Source organism: Dendropsophus ebraccatus, chromosome 6 (assembly GCF_027789765.1).
Source record: "Dendropsophus ebraccatus isolate aDenEbr1 chromosome 6, aDenEbr1.pat, whole genome shotgun sequence".
Lineage (NCBI taxonomy): Eukaryota > Metazoa > Chordata > Amphibia > Anura > Hylidae > Dendropsophus > Dendropsophus ebraccatus.
This window is the reverse complement of record NC_091459.1, coordinates 24,749,632-24,761,753: the sequence shown is the minus strand read 5'-3', so window position 1 is coordinate 24,761,753 and position 12,122 is coordinate 24,749,632. Positions and strand designations below refer to the sequence as shown.

The window sequence follows — 12,122 nt, the reverse complement described above, 5'->3', positions numbered from 1 at the left end:
CAGATAGACACACAAATCATTTCACTTACCTTAAAGAAATCGGTCTTCTCCGCCATATACCTCAAATTGCCCTCGGTGAGGGGAGGTCGGATGACAACAGACACTCTGCCTTGGTTTGGGCTCAGAGGTTGAGAAGCTTCCAGACTGTTAGCATTTTCACCTGTTACAACGGCCACAGACTGAGTCAGGCCAACCAGGTCCATAACAAGAGCGATGGCCACACTCTGTATGCTGAAGTCTACCGCAGCACCGCAGGCGTTCATGAGAGTCTGGAGCCACAGCGGTGGTTGTACCTTTTCACAATCTAAAAAAAAATAAAAAAAAAATCAAAAATTAAAAATAGAAAAAAATTGAAAATGTTCACCAATCTATGCAGAGCAATAAAATGTCCCCCGGAACACTATCATGGACAGCAGGACGGTCAGAGGAGTTCTGCGTTTTCTTATTCGTTTGTTGATCACTGAGCGTTACATGGGCCGACTATCAGGAATAAACGCTGCTACAAAACATGCTTCAAACTGGGCTCATCGGGTGCTTAAAGGGGTTCTCAAGAATTAGAAAAACATGGCCACTTTCTTAAAGAGACAGCACCGCTCTTGTCTCCAGTATGGGTGGAGTTTTGCATTTCAGTTCCATTGAAGTGAATGGAGTTTAATTGCAAACCACACCTGAACTGGAGGCAAGAGTGGCACTGTCTCTTTAAAGTGTCACTTTAAAGAAATCAATAGTCCAGGCGATTTTAAGAAACTTTGTAATTGGGTTTATTATCCGAAAAATGCATTTTTATCATGAAAAAGCAGTTTGAAGCTCTCCCCCCTGTCTTCATTGTTCTCCTATGGAGAGAGCTAAAGAAAAGACCAAAACAGGACAACAAAGAGTTAATCTACAAATCCCTCACGGGATATCTCCTGTGACAGTCACCAGTGACCTGTCTGAGCTTGGATTACAGCTGTCACCCAGCTCTGTGCCTGTAATCCTCTGTTATCTGCTTTCTGCTGCCGGCTAACTCCCTCCTTCCTCCTCCCCCCTCCCCTCTCCCTAGAACAGACAGGGGACGTCTCCTGCAACAAGTCACAATTTTCAGATTTTTCAGAGTGGATGAAAAAGAGGAAGGAGGGGGGGACCTGGGAAAAGGCTTTTTACATGCAGATAATGGCAGATTTGGCTAATAAACTCAATTACAAAGTTTCTTAAAATCGCCTGGACTATTGATTTCTGCAAAAAAAAAAATAAAGAAATAGCAATGAATGGAATAACCTGATAAAACTGCACTGTTAAATCCACTCAGGTAAGGTACAGTACATGCTAAATCCTCCCCTCTCCTGGAGATAAAAAATTCATACCATTTGTCATTACCTGTTCTGTCTCCTTCCCCCAGTTCTGAGCCTGCTACTTTCTGCTAAAGACACTGAAAACTCCCACCTCTCTTCTGAGAAGGGCCATTGTAAACAGTGTCCCTGGTTGGCTGTTTTTGTACTCTATGAGGCTAGGGGGGGGGGGGGGGGTAATCACAGTAAGATCAAAAGTAACTTGACCTTAGAGTAACTCTCCTGCATTACACAGTGCAGAGACAGCCAGCCAGGAAACTGTTTACATGAACCATTTTGGAAGAGGGGGAAGTAGAAGAGACAAGTGAACAGCTCACACACAGTTTTCTGTGTCTTCAGCACAACGCAGCAGGCTCAGAAGTGGGGGAAGGAGACAGAAAAGGTAATGACATACCGTATATAAAATACATGCCTTGCACCACATTTATTAAGTTTTGTAGTTTTTGTGTCACACTAGACTATAGGCAGGGCTTTGCTAATAGAGGTCTGGCTTCTTAAGAGGAGGCATGGCTTGAAATAACGGTTAGAGCCCGTTCACACTGAGAAAAACAGGCAGAGATACAAGAGACGTCACATTGAGACAGTGAGGCAGGCGTGATTCTGAGGGGAGTCCGTGGCACGAGTTCCACTCGGAATCCGATCAGCCTCACTCTCTCAATGTGATGTCTTGCGCGCCTCCTCTTAAAGTATTAACATGTCCAGTCTCCTGCTCTCCAGACTGGAAAGAATACACCACTTCCTGCAGAACATACAGCAGATAATAAGTACTGGAAGACTTGAGATTTTTTTTTATAGAAACGAATTACAAATCTCTGGCACCAGTTTATTTGAAAGAAAAAAAAAATCGTGAACAACCCCTTTAACAACAGCCAGTGCCCAGCAGATTGAAGGATGTGAGACACCCAGTGACTAAGGGCCCTATTCCACAGGACGATTATCGTTCTGATAATTGTTAACGATAAACGATCTCAAACGACCGATTTGCAAGCTTCTTGACATCGTTCACGCAATCCAACGGAACAATGGTCTTTAATTCTAGTCTTACTTGCGGTCGTCCTGACCTCGTTGATCGTTCGCTTCAGAGTGATTCCATGGAACGAAGAGACAACAGATTATGGTTCAAGTAGGTGGGGAGAGTCATTTCCCCCCCCCCCATTATCTCTATCTCCGGTGGGCGTATTTTTCCTTTTATATTCGTACGCAATCTATGAATATTATAAATGTTCACACGCAATATATCCTATTATGTTAAAGTTTTACAATCTTTCTTTATTATTATTTTTTATTTTTAATCAATTTGGATTGATAAAATTTGGATAAAGTTTTAAATGGAAGTGTGGTCCCTCTCAATCAATGTGTTTAGCCAATAGGATTTGCACTATTAAAAGGGTTATCCAGCGAAAATCTTTTTCTTTCAAATTAACCTGTGTCAGAAAGTTATATAGATTTGTAATTTACTTCTATTAAAAAAAATCTCAAGTCTTCCCATACTTATCAGCTGCTTTATGTCCTGCAGGAAATGTTGTTTTATTTTCAGTCTGACACAGTGCTCTCTGCTGACATCTCTGGCCGAGACAGGAACTGTCCAGAGCAGGAGAGGTTTTCTATGGGGATTCTTAGAAAAGCAAGACAGAGTTCCTGTCTCGGCCAGAGATGTCAGCAGAGAGCACTGTGTCAGACTGAAAATAAAACAAGACTTCCTGCAGGACATACAGCAGCTGATAAGTATGGGAAGACTTGAGATTTTTTTTTTAAATAGAAGTAAATTACAAATCTATATAACTTTCTGATAACAGTTGATTTGAAAGAAAAAGATTTTTGCTGGAGAACCCCTTTAAGCAGTAAAACGACCAAGGAACGACCGAATGATGTTTTCTTACACTGAACAACTTGCGAACGAGCAACGATAAAACTAGGTCCAGGTCTCATTGAGCGATCAACGATTTCTCGTTCGTCGTTTAATTGTTAATTGCTATTCAACCAACCATTACTGCTTTGATCCGAACGATTTAACGATTATCCGAACAATAATTGTCCCGTGGAATAGGGCCCTAAGACCTCAGAGCTGTTTTTCTGGGGTAAAGAGTCATTTTTGATAAAAGTGATCTTACCCCCTTCTCCTTTATCGGAATGAACGTCGGCAGGCTGACTGCCTTCTGCAATATACACAGGAAAACTGGAACATTCGAGGAACAGCTGGCATGCAGCAATGAAGGCCGGGCGGTATTCCTTTGGAGAAACAGGTTTGTTCATCTTATTTTCTGTACTGTTTTCTATGGGTGTCTCCCATTTCGTGCTATCCGTCTGACCTCCGGAGGGCTGTTCTAGCGGGAGCGCTTTAGTTGCGGCACTCTTTGGGAGGATGTACAGTGTAATAAGTCTTGTGAGGAACTGCTGGAAATATTCCAAGCAGCACTGCATTGCCGTTTTCTGTGCGGGCTTCATACTCCGTGTCGCTGTCCCTTTCGGACTTTTATGTTGTATAATTGTTTCCTCAGACCCTACGGTGGAGGCGGTTTCTGTTTCAGAGGAGGTGCTACCCAATGGCTGACCGGCTGCACCCTGCCCATCGCTCAGCACCCTGTCAATATCATATGACTTGTCTTCCTGGTACTGGACAAACTCCGTGAATCCACTTTCTGAAGATCGGCTGCTTGGAGGGTTTTCTCCATCTTCAAACACGTCACCTGGATTCTCAGCAGAAACTGGAGATATCTACAGAGGGAAATGTATGGTACTCTGTAAACAATTCATGTAATCCATAGATTACCTCACCTACACAGTCCCTCACAACTCTAGGGAGACCATCAGTTCTCCCAATCGCCACTTTTCTCATTCTGGCCTCAGCAGTGACATCCCCTCAGCCAATTACTAACTAATGTAGGCCTCCAGTGCGGCCAGTGACTGGCCAAGATGGTTGTCACTGTCTGGAAAGTAGAAAGAAAAGTGATGAGCGGGGAAGCAGATCCCTGATCCCTGCAGAGTGTGACCAGGTTGCCACTATGCAGAAGAGTCCAATGAAGAGGACATCACATAAAACCAGTACTGCACCTCCTTCACTTTCAGGATCAGCGGAGGTCAGATCCCACCAACTATAATGTGAAAGTATATCTTAGCAATATGCCATCAGAATTCCCCTTTAACAGATAGTGATTGATTGAATTAGGCATTGACTGGATTAGGCATTAACAAAGCAGGAAACATTTACAAAATTCATTATTGAAAGAAGTCCAGAGGCATACTAATTCCCCTTAAAGGGAATCTGTCACTAGGTTATTTCTGCCTTAAATGAGGGCAGCATAAACTAGTGACAGAAATGCTGAACAGATCGGTGTATTACTTACATCATTTTGTTTAGCTGTTCTCCTAATATGCAGGAGAATAGGATTCGTGCCACACCCCTGCCCCACCCTCCAGCTGCTGATTGACAGTTGACTGCCTATACACAGCATGAATATATAACTGCCAATCAGCAGCTGGTGGACGGAGTTTTCTGCTTCTCATGAATATTGAGGACTACTGGGCTCATGCACATAATGGAGAGGACTACTTATTGTCCATGTTATTCAGGAGGAGATCTCTGGATTAGCTGCACAGAACAATGTAAGTGATTCATCATTCTGTTCAGCTTCTCTGTCACTAGTTTACGCTACCATGAGATAGGACAGCATAATCCTTCTGAGTCTCTTTAAGGAGTTAAAGATGCATGGAGACTTAACTGTCATACCAGCTCCACTGAGAATTCTGGGAAGGTGGTTTATGCAAAATAGCTCTCACACTTCTCAGGCAAAGTGATATCCCTTCAAGTCAGAATTTAATTCTATCTAGAAGTCTTAAAACACTGAATGGGGATCTATGCCAAGCCAAACAATCTCTCCAAAAGGAAAGACTTCCCATCTGCAGACAGCTGTTTCAGGGTTGCTGCCCCTCTTCAGTGCAGAGCAGGGTGTTAGCTGGCTAGTGAGACGCCTACCTTCGTGGGTTACAGGGGTACTAATTCTCCTAAAGGAAAGTCGTTAGTATTTCTTTGACCCATGTCGATAGGTCTCTCAGTAGCCAGCCAACACCGTGCTCTGAACTGAAGAAGGGAAACAACCCTGAAACAGCTGTCTGCAGATGGGATGGCTTTCCTTTTGGAGAGCATGTTTGACTTGGCATAATATTTAAGACTTCTAGATTGAATGAAACAGACCTGCCTGCGAGAAGAAGAAATATTGATAACATAGAAACTTTATCCCAAATTCTATGGAATAAGGGTTTGCAGCTAGTGGGGGCATCAAGAAAAATGGCAGCCCATCCTGTGTGAGCACAGACCCCTTACCTTCCTATCCTCCTTGTCTTTGCTGGAGCCATTCTGTCCGCTGGGAAGCTGGAATGGGCCTCCGGTGCCTGCAGACAGAAGAGGAGGTTGCACTTTGCTGAGGATTTTGGAGCAAAGTCTTAGAGAATCGGTTAGTTCTCGGAGGTCCAGAGACTGGAGGTGACTGGTCAGGGCTGAGATCATTCGAAGGAGCAACTGAGGCAAATGTTCCGTCTGTATTTCAATATATGTCTCCTGAAAATGGGGGAGAAGACAAATGAGACAAATGGCTGCATGCATTCCCAGTTACTTGCAGATCTACAGAGAGTATGTGGCAACTATAGAACACAAGTGGGGAGATGCAGTGTGGGCAGGGATAGGATTACTAGATTGGACATTTCCTCCTCTATTCCTTCTGTACTCTTTACCTTCTCACAGAGACAGAATTGCCCAAGAATCTTACTGCTATTCTTTACAAGATCTTTCAAATCTTTTTCCTATTAAATTCTATAAAAAATGTATTTGTTGGACATTATAGGAATGTAACATGTACAGTATTCACTGTTCACCTATTAAATAAAGCAATTTTAAAGCAGAAAGAAGGTACAGACAAGTGTTATACAGGTATATATTAAATGTGCAGCAACTAAGCTTGTGGCTGGTGGGTAGAACCGCACATAGAAAAGGGGAGGAGGGGCTGACAATATCACTTTAAGTACAGGGGTGTTCAGGTCAGAACAGTAAGGAAGGAACATAAATGAAAACAGACTGTCATACAGTACCTGACATATCACTCTCATACTTCTAGTAGGCTTGAGAAAGGAAAGCAAAAGATTTAGAGAATAGAAAGAACAGGATCAGTGGTTATTATACTGCACAATGCACAGACAGTAGCAGGGCTCAGAGCATGTTATAAAACAATCAATATCAGCAGAGGAGAAGACAACCCCCAGCAATTAATTAATATATATATATATATATATATATATATATATATATATATATATATATATATATAAAAATATAAATAAATAAATAAAAGGGGGTTTCTATTAAATCAGAACTATGATCCTCCTTTAAATGGGAGTTAGTGGGTGAATGGGGACACAGGTCATTGTTCAGAGACATAGGTCAAATGGAGAGAGCACAAGACTTTTGGAGGCAAACAAATATGTCAATCAGTAAGCATCATAAAAAGTACAACATCAAGGCATAAAAAGGCAAATAACTCACAATAATACAGTAAAAAGTGCAAGAAGAAACAGTCAGTGGTAACACGAGTTAAGCCCCTATTACATGGGGCGATGTGGAGAGCAAGCATGCGCCAACCTCCTAGTTCCCAAACCCGCTGCAGGTGCTATAACACGCAGTGACAGCAAGTGAGAAGGAGCGGGAAAGAGCCAGGGGGGCCACAGGGAGCTGACGATCGCCCGGGCAGCCTATAGGAGACCGCGGCGCTCTGCTGCCGCCGCTAATATTACATGGATTATTGGCGTTTCAGCCTGTTGAAAGACAACGATCAGCCAACAATCGGTCGATAATCGCTTTGTGTAATAGGGGCTTATGTAAGAGAGAATGAAGAGGTCTTTGACCTCATTGACAGCCAGCTTTTTCAAAATCTGCCATCCAGAGTGGTCCAGAGTTTACAATGCTTGAGAAAGACCCCGGTGCTGGCTCTAAAGTTATCCTGTAATATTGCTGGGACAGAAAAATAATGACCCTGTCACCCCCTTTTTGCATTCTGACTATTCTACACAGGTGTAATGGGTAAATTTAGCAGTTTTCATACCTTATTGTACATCATAGGTCATGGTGCTTGTTCAAGTAAAAAGTCATCTTTTATTACCTGCAGATTGTGCTGAGTGGGTGGGGCTTAACGGCAACTGCGCCACGTAGCCCCACCTACAGCATCACCATAGGCCCCTCTCCTCAGTGAGGTCATTGGCACATAGGCCTGCCCCCTCACAACCATTGGAAAAGGCTGGCCTAAAGGTCTAGGCCAGACCCCTCTAGGTCGGCCCATACAAATGGGTGTCGCAAGGCGAGGCCTTAGGCCGATGACGCCACAGAGGGGTGGGGCTAAGTGACGCTGTTGCCGTGAAGCCCCGTCCACTTAGCACAACCTGCAGATTATAAAAGATCACTTTTTACTTGAACAAGCACCATGACACATGACATAAAATAAGGTATGAAAACTAAATTTACACTTTACACCTGTGTAGAGAAGTCATAATGCAAAAAGGGGGGACAGAGTCACTTTAAGTTGTTGAATGATGGATATTTTCTACATTTATATAATTTTTTTTCTCAACTGCCCATCAGTCACGCGGGAAGGCGTGTGGCCGACAGACGTCAAAAATGAGCAATCAGCTGACAAGCGAAAGTTTGCTCATTTTTTTAGCTGATCCTGACCGTATTAAACGGGGCGATATACTGTATGGCTGGTCAGGCAGATAATCGGCCCATTGGGACCTTAAGACTGCACATCCCTTTGAAAGGCATCAGACTTATGGGATGTCGTACCACAAGTGTGATGTAAGTGGATTAAATAAAATAGATGGTGTTTTACTACAGTGCTAGATCAACTTCCTTGTACTTGGATACGCTAAGCCGGGGGTAGGGAACCTTGGCTCTCCAGCTAGCGCAAAACTACAACTTCCATCATGCCTGGACAGCCAACGCTAAATGAGTTGTAGTTTTGATGGGAGTTGTTGTTTTGCAACAGCTGGAGGTTCCCTACCCCTGTGCTAAGCCAATGTGGATCCCTGCATTAGACATACACCAGGGATTGGTAAGCTAGAAAGTTTCTTTTTTTAATTATCAGTGTTTTAAAGTTCCATAAGATTGTCAAAAATGTATAAAATGCTTTGGATTGACTATTTCAGTCTTTATTAAAAATGAACAAATTCTTACCAAAGACACTATATCTAGCAAGAAATCCACCAGCAGGCAGAAGTTGATGAGCGGTAACTCGGAGTGATTGGTGCTGCTGCTAGAGGAAGGCTGTAACCTGGCGTGAAGCGTCCTCCTGAAAGGAAGAAATAAAGCATAAAAATAGGTTGTGCATATCCAGAAAGGGAAACGTGACCAATAGGTGTGCAACCTATTTTTTTCATAAAGGTTTCCATAGTATACACTGTACAATATCATAAAAGGTTTACAGAAGTTCATTTTGCAAAGTATAAACTCTGAAAATTAAAGTATTAAACAGGGCAATATTCTTTATTAAAATAAAGAATTAAAAAAAAAAAAATTAAAAAAATAAAATAAAATATATCTATCTATATATTATTCATTATTATTTTATAAGTATTAATATATTTATCATTATTATTATTTATTAGTATTATATTTAATATTATTCATAATAATGAATAATAATAAAGAAGAAGAAGAATTAGTGTTATTATATGTATTATATTAATTATTAATAATAAAAAATAATAATAAATAATAATAATGAATAATAATAATAAAGAATAATAATAATAATAATAATAAAGAATAATCATCATTATTATATGTATTATATTAATATAATAATTATTATTATTAATTATATGAATGTTTATATCTATTATTCACTATTATTAATTTATTATTATTAATAATAGTTATTTACTATTATATGTATTTTTATATTTAGAATTAATTATTCATTACTATAATTTTTAATAATAAAATTAATAATAATAACAATAATAATAATAAATAATAACAACAACAACAACTATTATTATTATTATTATTTATATAAAAAAAAAGAAAAGAAATATCAATAGTGTGTCTACGCCAAAGCAGACTGGAGGAGATTTGTCACCGCTGTGTTAAAAAATGCTTACTTGCCTTAAGGACCAAAACTACTGACATAGCAATAAATCATTCGTACAGCCTGAATGATATTAAATAAAAAGCTAAGTACAACGCCGGGTTTGTAGTGAATAAAAGACTTGGGCATTTACCTGCAGCATTCTTCAAACCAGCGTGCAATGTAATCCCACATGTAGTAAGGCTCAAAGGAGTTGAATAAAAGGTTTGCTGTTTTTATGAGCTCGGCCGTCCTCTTGTTTTCCCGCAGTTTACTTAATGGTAAAAAAAAAAAAAAAATTATTTAAGTATAATTATTTTATCTCGCCAACAAAGTAAACGCTCGGCATTTTGAAAGAACATTTAAAGTGTCACTGTTGCGCTTTTTTTTTTGCATAAATCAATAGTCTTGGCGATTTAAAAAAGGCTCCCTTCTAGCCTACACATCCTGCTCTGTACTAGCAAGGGGCAAGAAACCCAAAATACTAGTGTACAGGTGGGCAACACTTCCCTCTGGAGGAGATTCTGCCTTTGGCTAATAACCCCCAGTCATGTTTTCAGGCTTCTTAAAAGGGAATCTGTTACCACCTGACAGCACTGCTGCATAGGTATCACTAAAAGTATTTTATTTTTTGTACAGTTATGAGGGCTGCCATCTTGCCTGAGCTATTTTAAAGGCGTTTCGAAATATGCTTTACAGTGAGCCACATGGACCATAGGACAGAATAGACAAAGAATGAGAAAAGCTTCTGGGCACCTTTACAGAGGTCACATTACAGGGAGGGGGAGCCAAGTTGTAAGCGACAGAAGCCGTGTACTATATACCTCTGTTAACTATACACTGGCGTCATCTATCACTGCACTCCTGTCTGTGATGATAGGAAGGGCGCTGCTAGGAACTGATCTGTGCAGAACAGGAAGTCTCAGCTTAAAGTGTCACGGTCGTTTAATTTTTTTTTTGCAGAACCCAATAGTACAGGCGATTTTAAGAAAATTTGTAATTGGGTTTATTAGCCGAAAAATGCATTTTTATCATGAAAAAGCAGTTTGAAGCTCTCCCCCTGTCTTCATGGTTCTCTATGGAGAAGGGAGGGGTGGAGGGAGATGAGGCACCAAAACAGGACAACAAAGAGTTAATTTACAGCCACATCACCGGGCTATCTCCTCTGAGGTCAGCACTGACCTCTCTGACCTCTGAATACCGGCTTTCACACAGGTCCTGCTGTGTAATCCTTTGTTCTCTGCTGGTGACTAATCTCCCTCCTCCCCTCTCCATAGAACAGACAGTTCTCTTCCAGAAGAAACTTCACCCAGTTACACGTCACGTTATAGCTAAGCGAACAGAGTTCGGGTTGTCTGGAAAACATGGATACAGCCAATGACTATATCCATGTTTTCCACATAGCCTTAGGGCTTTATCTAACTTCAGCAGCCACCGCTAATCAAATGCCAAACACTTGGGTTCGGATGGACTGGAGCATGCTCGAGGTTCGCTCATCTCTTGTTATAGCACTTGTATTGGAGATAGGTCTTTTCTATTAACAGTTCCTCTTTATAGTGGGATAAAACAAAATCACTAAACAATAATGAAGATATAATGCAATAAAGCAATTTTACCCCCATTGTTTCCATAGTTCCTTACTGATCCTATACCCTATGTGGGTTACCTGCTCAGCTGTGCAGGGTCCTTGCTGAAAGGCGCTTGTGTTTGAAGATCCAGCTCGGCTTTGCATTGTGTATATAATGTTCTGAACACTTCGATTAACACATCTTCCAGAATTGCAGGCCCTGGCACCAATACAACCATACAACTGTGAACTAATGATACGATGCCAGGAACATGAACAGCACATCAGATGGAACACAAAAGAAACGCTCCAAGAAAGGGAAATCGGTGTCATTTTCATATTAGAATGTGCTTGGTTACAGGATCTGTTTTAAAGGGGTAATCTGCTCAGAATGATCTTAATATGTGGCTGCTCAGGCCCAGGACATAACTACTAGGGGAGCTCACAGGGGGGCTATATACTACTGGGGGAGCACACCAGGGGGGCTATATACTACTAGGGAGTGCACAGGGGGGCTATATACACTACTGGGGGAGTGCACAGGGGGGCTACATACTACTGGGGGAGCACACATAGGGGCTACATACTACTGGGGGCAGTCACCCCCTTTGTGCCTAATTTCAAAGGACCGGTGAGTGAGAAAAAAATGCCAGTTTTTCCACTAATGAGCATTAATTCTGTAAATAGTAAGTATGTAAATAGTTCAACAACGTTTGTAAAGAGTAACAAAACACCTTTACTACTGATGTTTAGCTGGACCTCCACCTGACAAAAGACCCAGGTAAAAGTTGTTGAGTACCCCTGCAATAGTCCATCAAATGGATCAGATAGACAAAAAACAAGGAGATACCTCTAGGTGCAGGCTATATGTATAGAAAGAAATTTTTATTCCAAGGCCATTAAAAAAACGATGCGTTTCAGGTCACTACCGCTTCGTCAGGCTTTAAGAACCTGTATTCAGTCCCTGGCTGAATAATCCCACCTCCGCCTCCGAGACAGACTTGTCTGGAATTGACAGCCCGCTCAGATGAGCTGGGACAGCACCGTGGCCAGTGATTGGCCGAGTCAATCTTAGAAGTGGAGGCTGGATAGTTCATCCGGGGTACCGAAGATGACGTA

The 12,122-nt window shown here is 41.3% G+C and overlaps 1 protein-coding gene across 4 annotated transcripts in view; it reads right to left on the bottom strand.

Annotated features, from left to right (window-relative positions):
* Positions 1–12,122, bottom strand: part of DOP1A (DOP1 leucine zipper like protein A) — a 65,883-nt gene that overhangs the window by 26,676 nt on the left and 27,085 nt on the right. For 3 of the 4 annotated variants that reach the window (XM_069974695.1, XM_069974699.1, XM_069974697.1), the window contains 7 exons: positions 11,103–11,223; positions 9,591–9,710; positions 8,542–8,656; positions 6,411–6,440; positions 5,650–5,883; positions 3,440–4,043; positions 30–304 (listed from right to left, as the gene is read on the bottom strand). In XM_069974695.1, coding sequence (XP_069830796.1) covers positions 30–304; positions 3,440–4,043; positions 5,650–5,883; positions 6,411–6,440; positions 8,542–8,656; positions 9,591–9,710; positions 11,103–11,223 — 1,499 coding nt within the window. The remainder of the gene's footprint in view (positions 1–29; positions 305–3,439; positions 4,044–5,649; positions 5,884–6,410; positions 6,441–8,541; positions 8,657–9,590; positions 9,711–11,102; positions 11,224–12,122) is intronic. The other variant, XM_069974696.1, reaches the window with a different exon arrangement.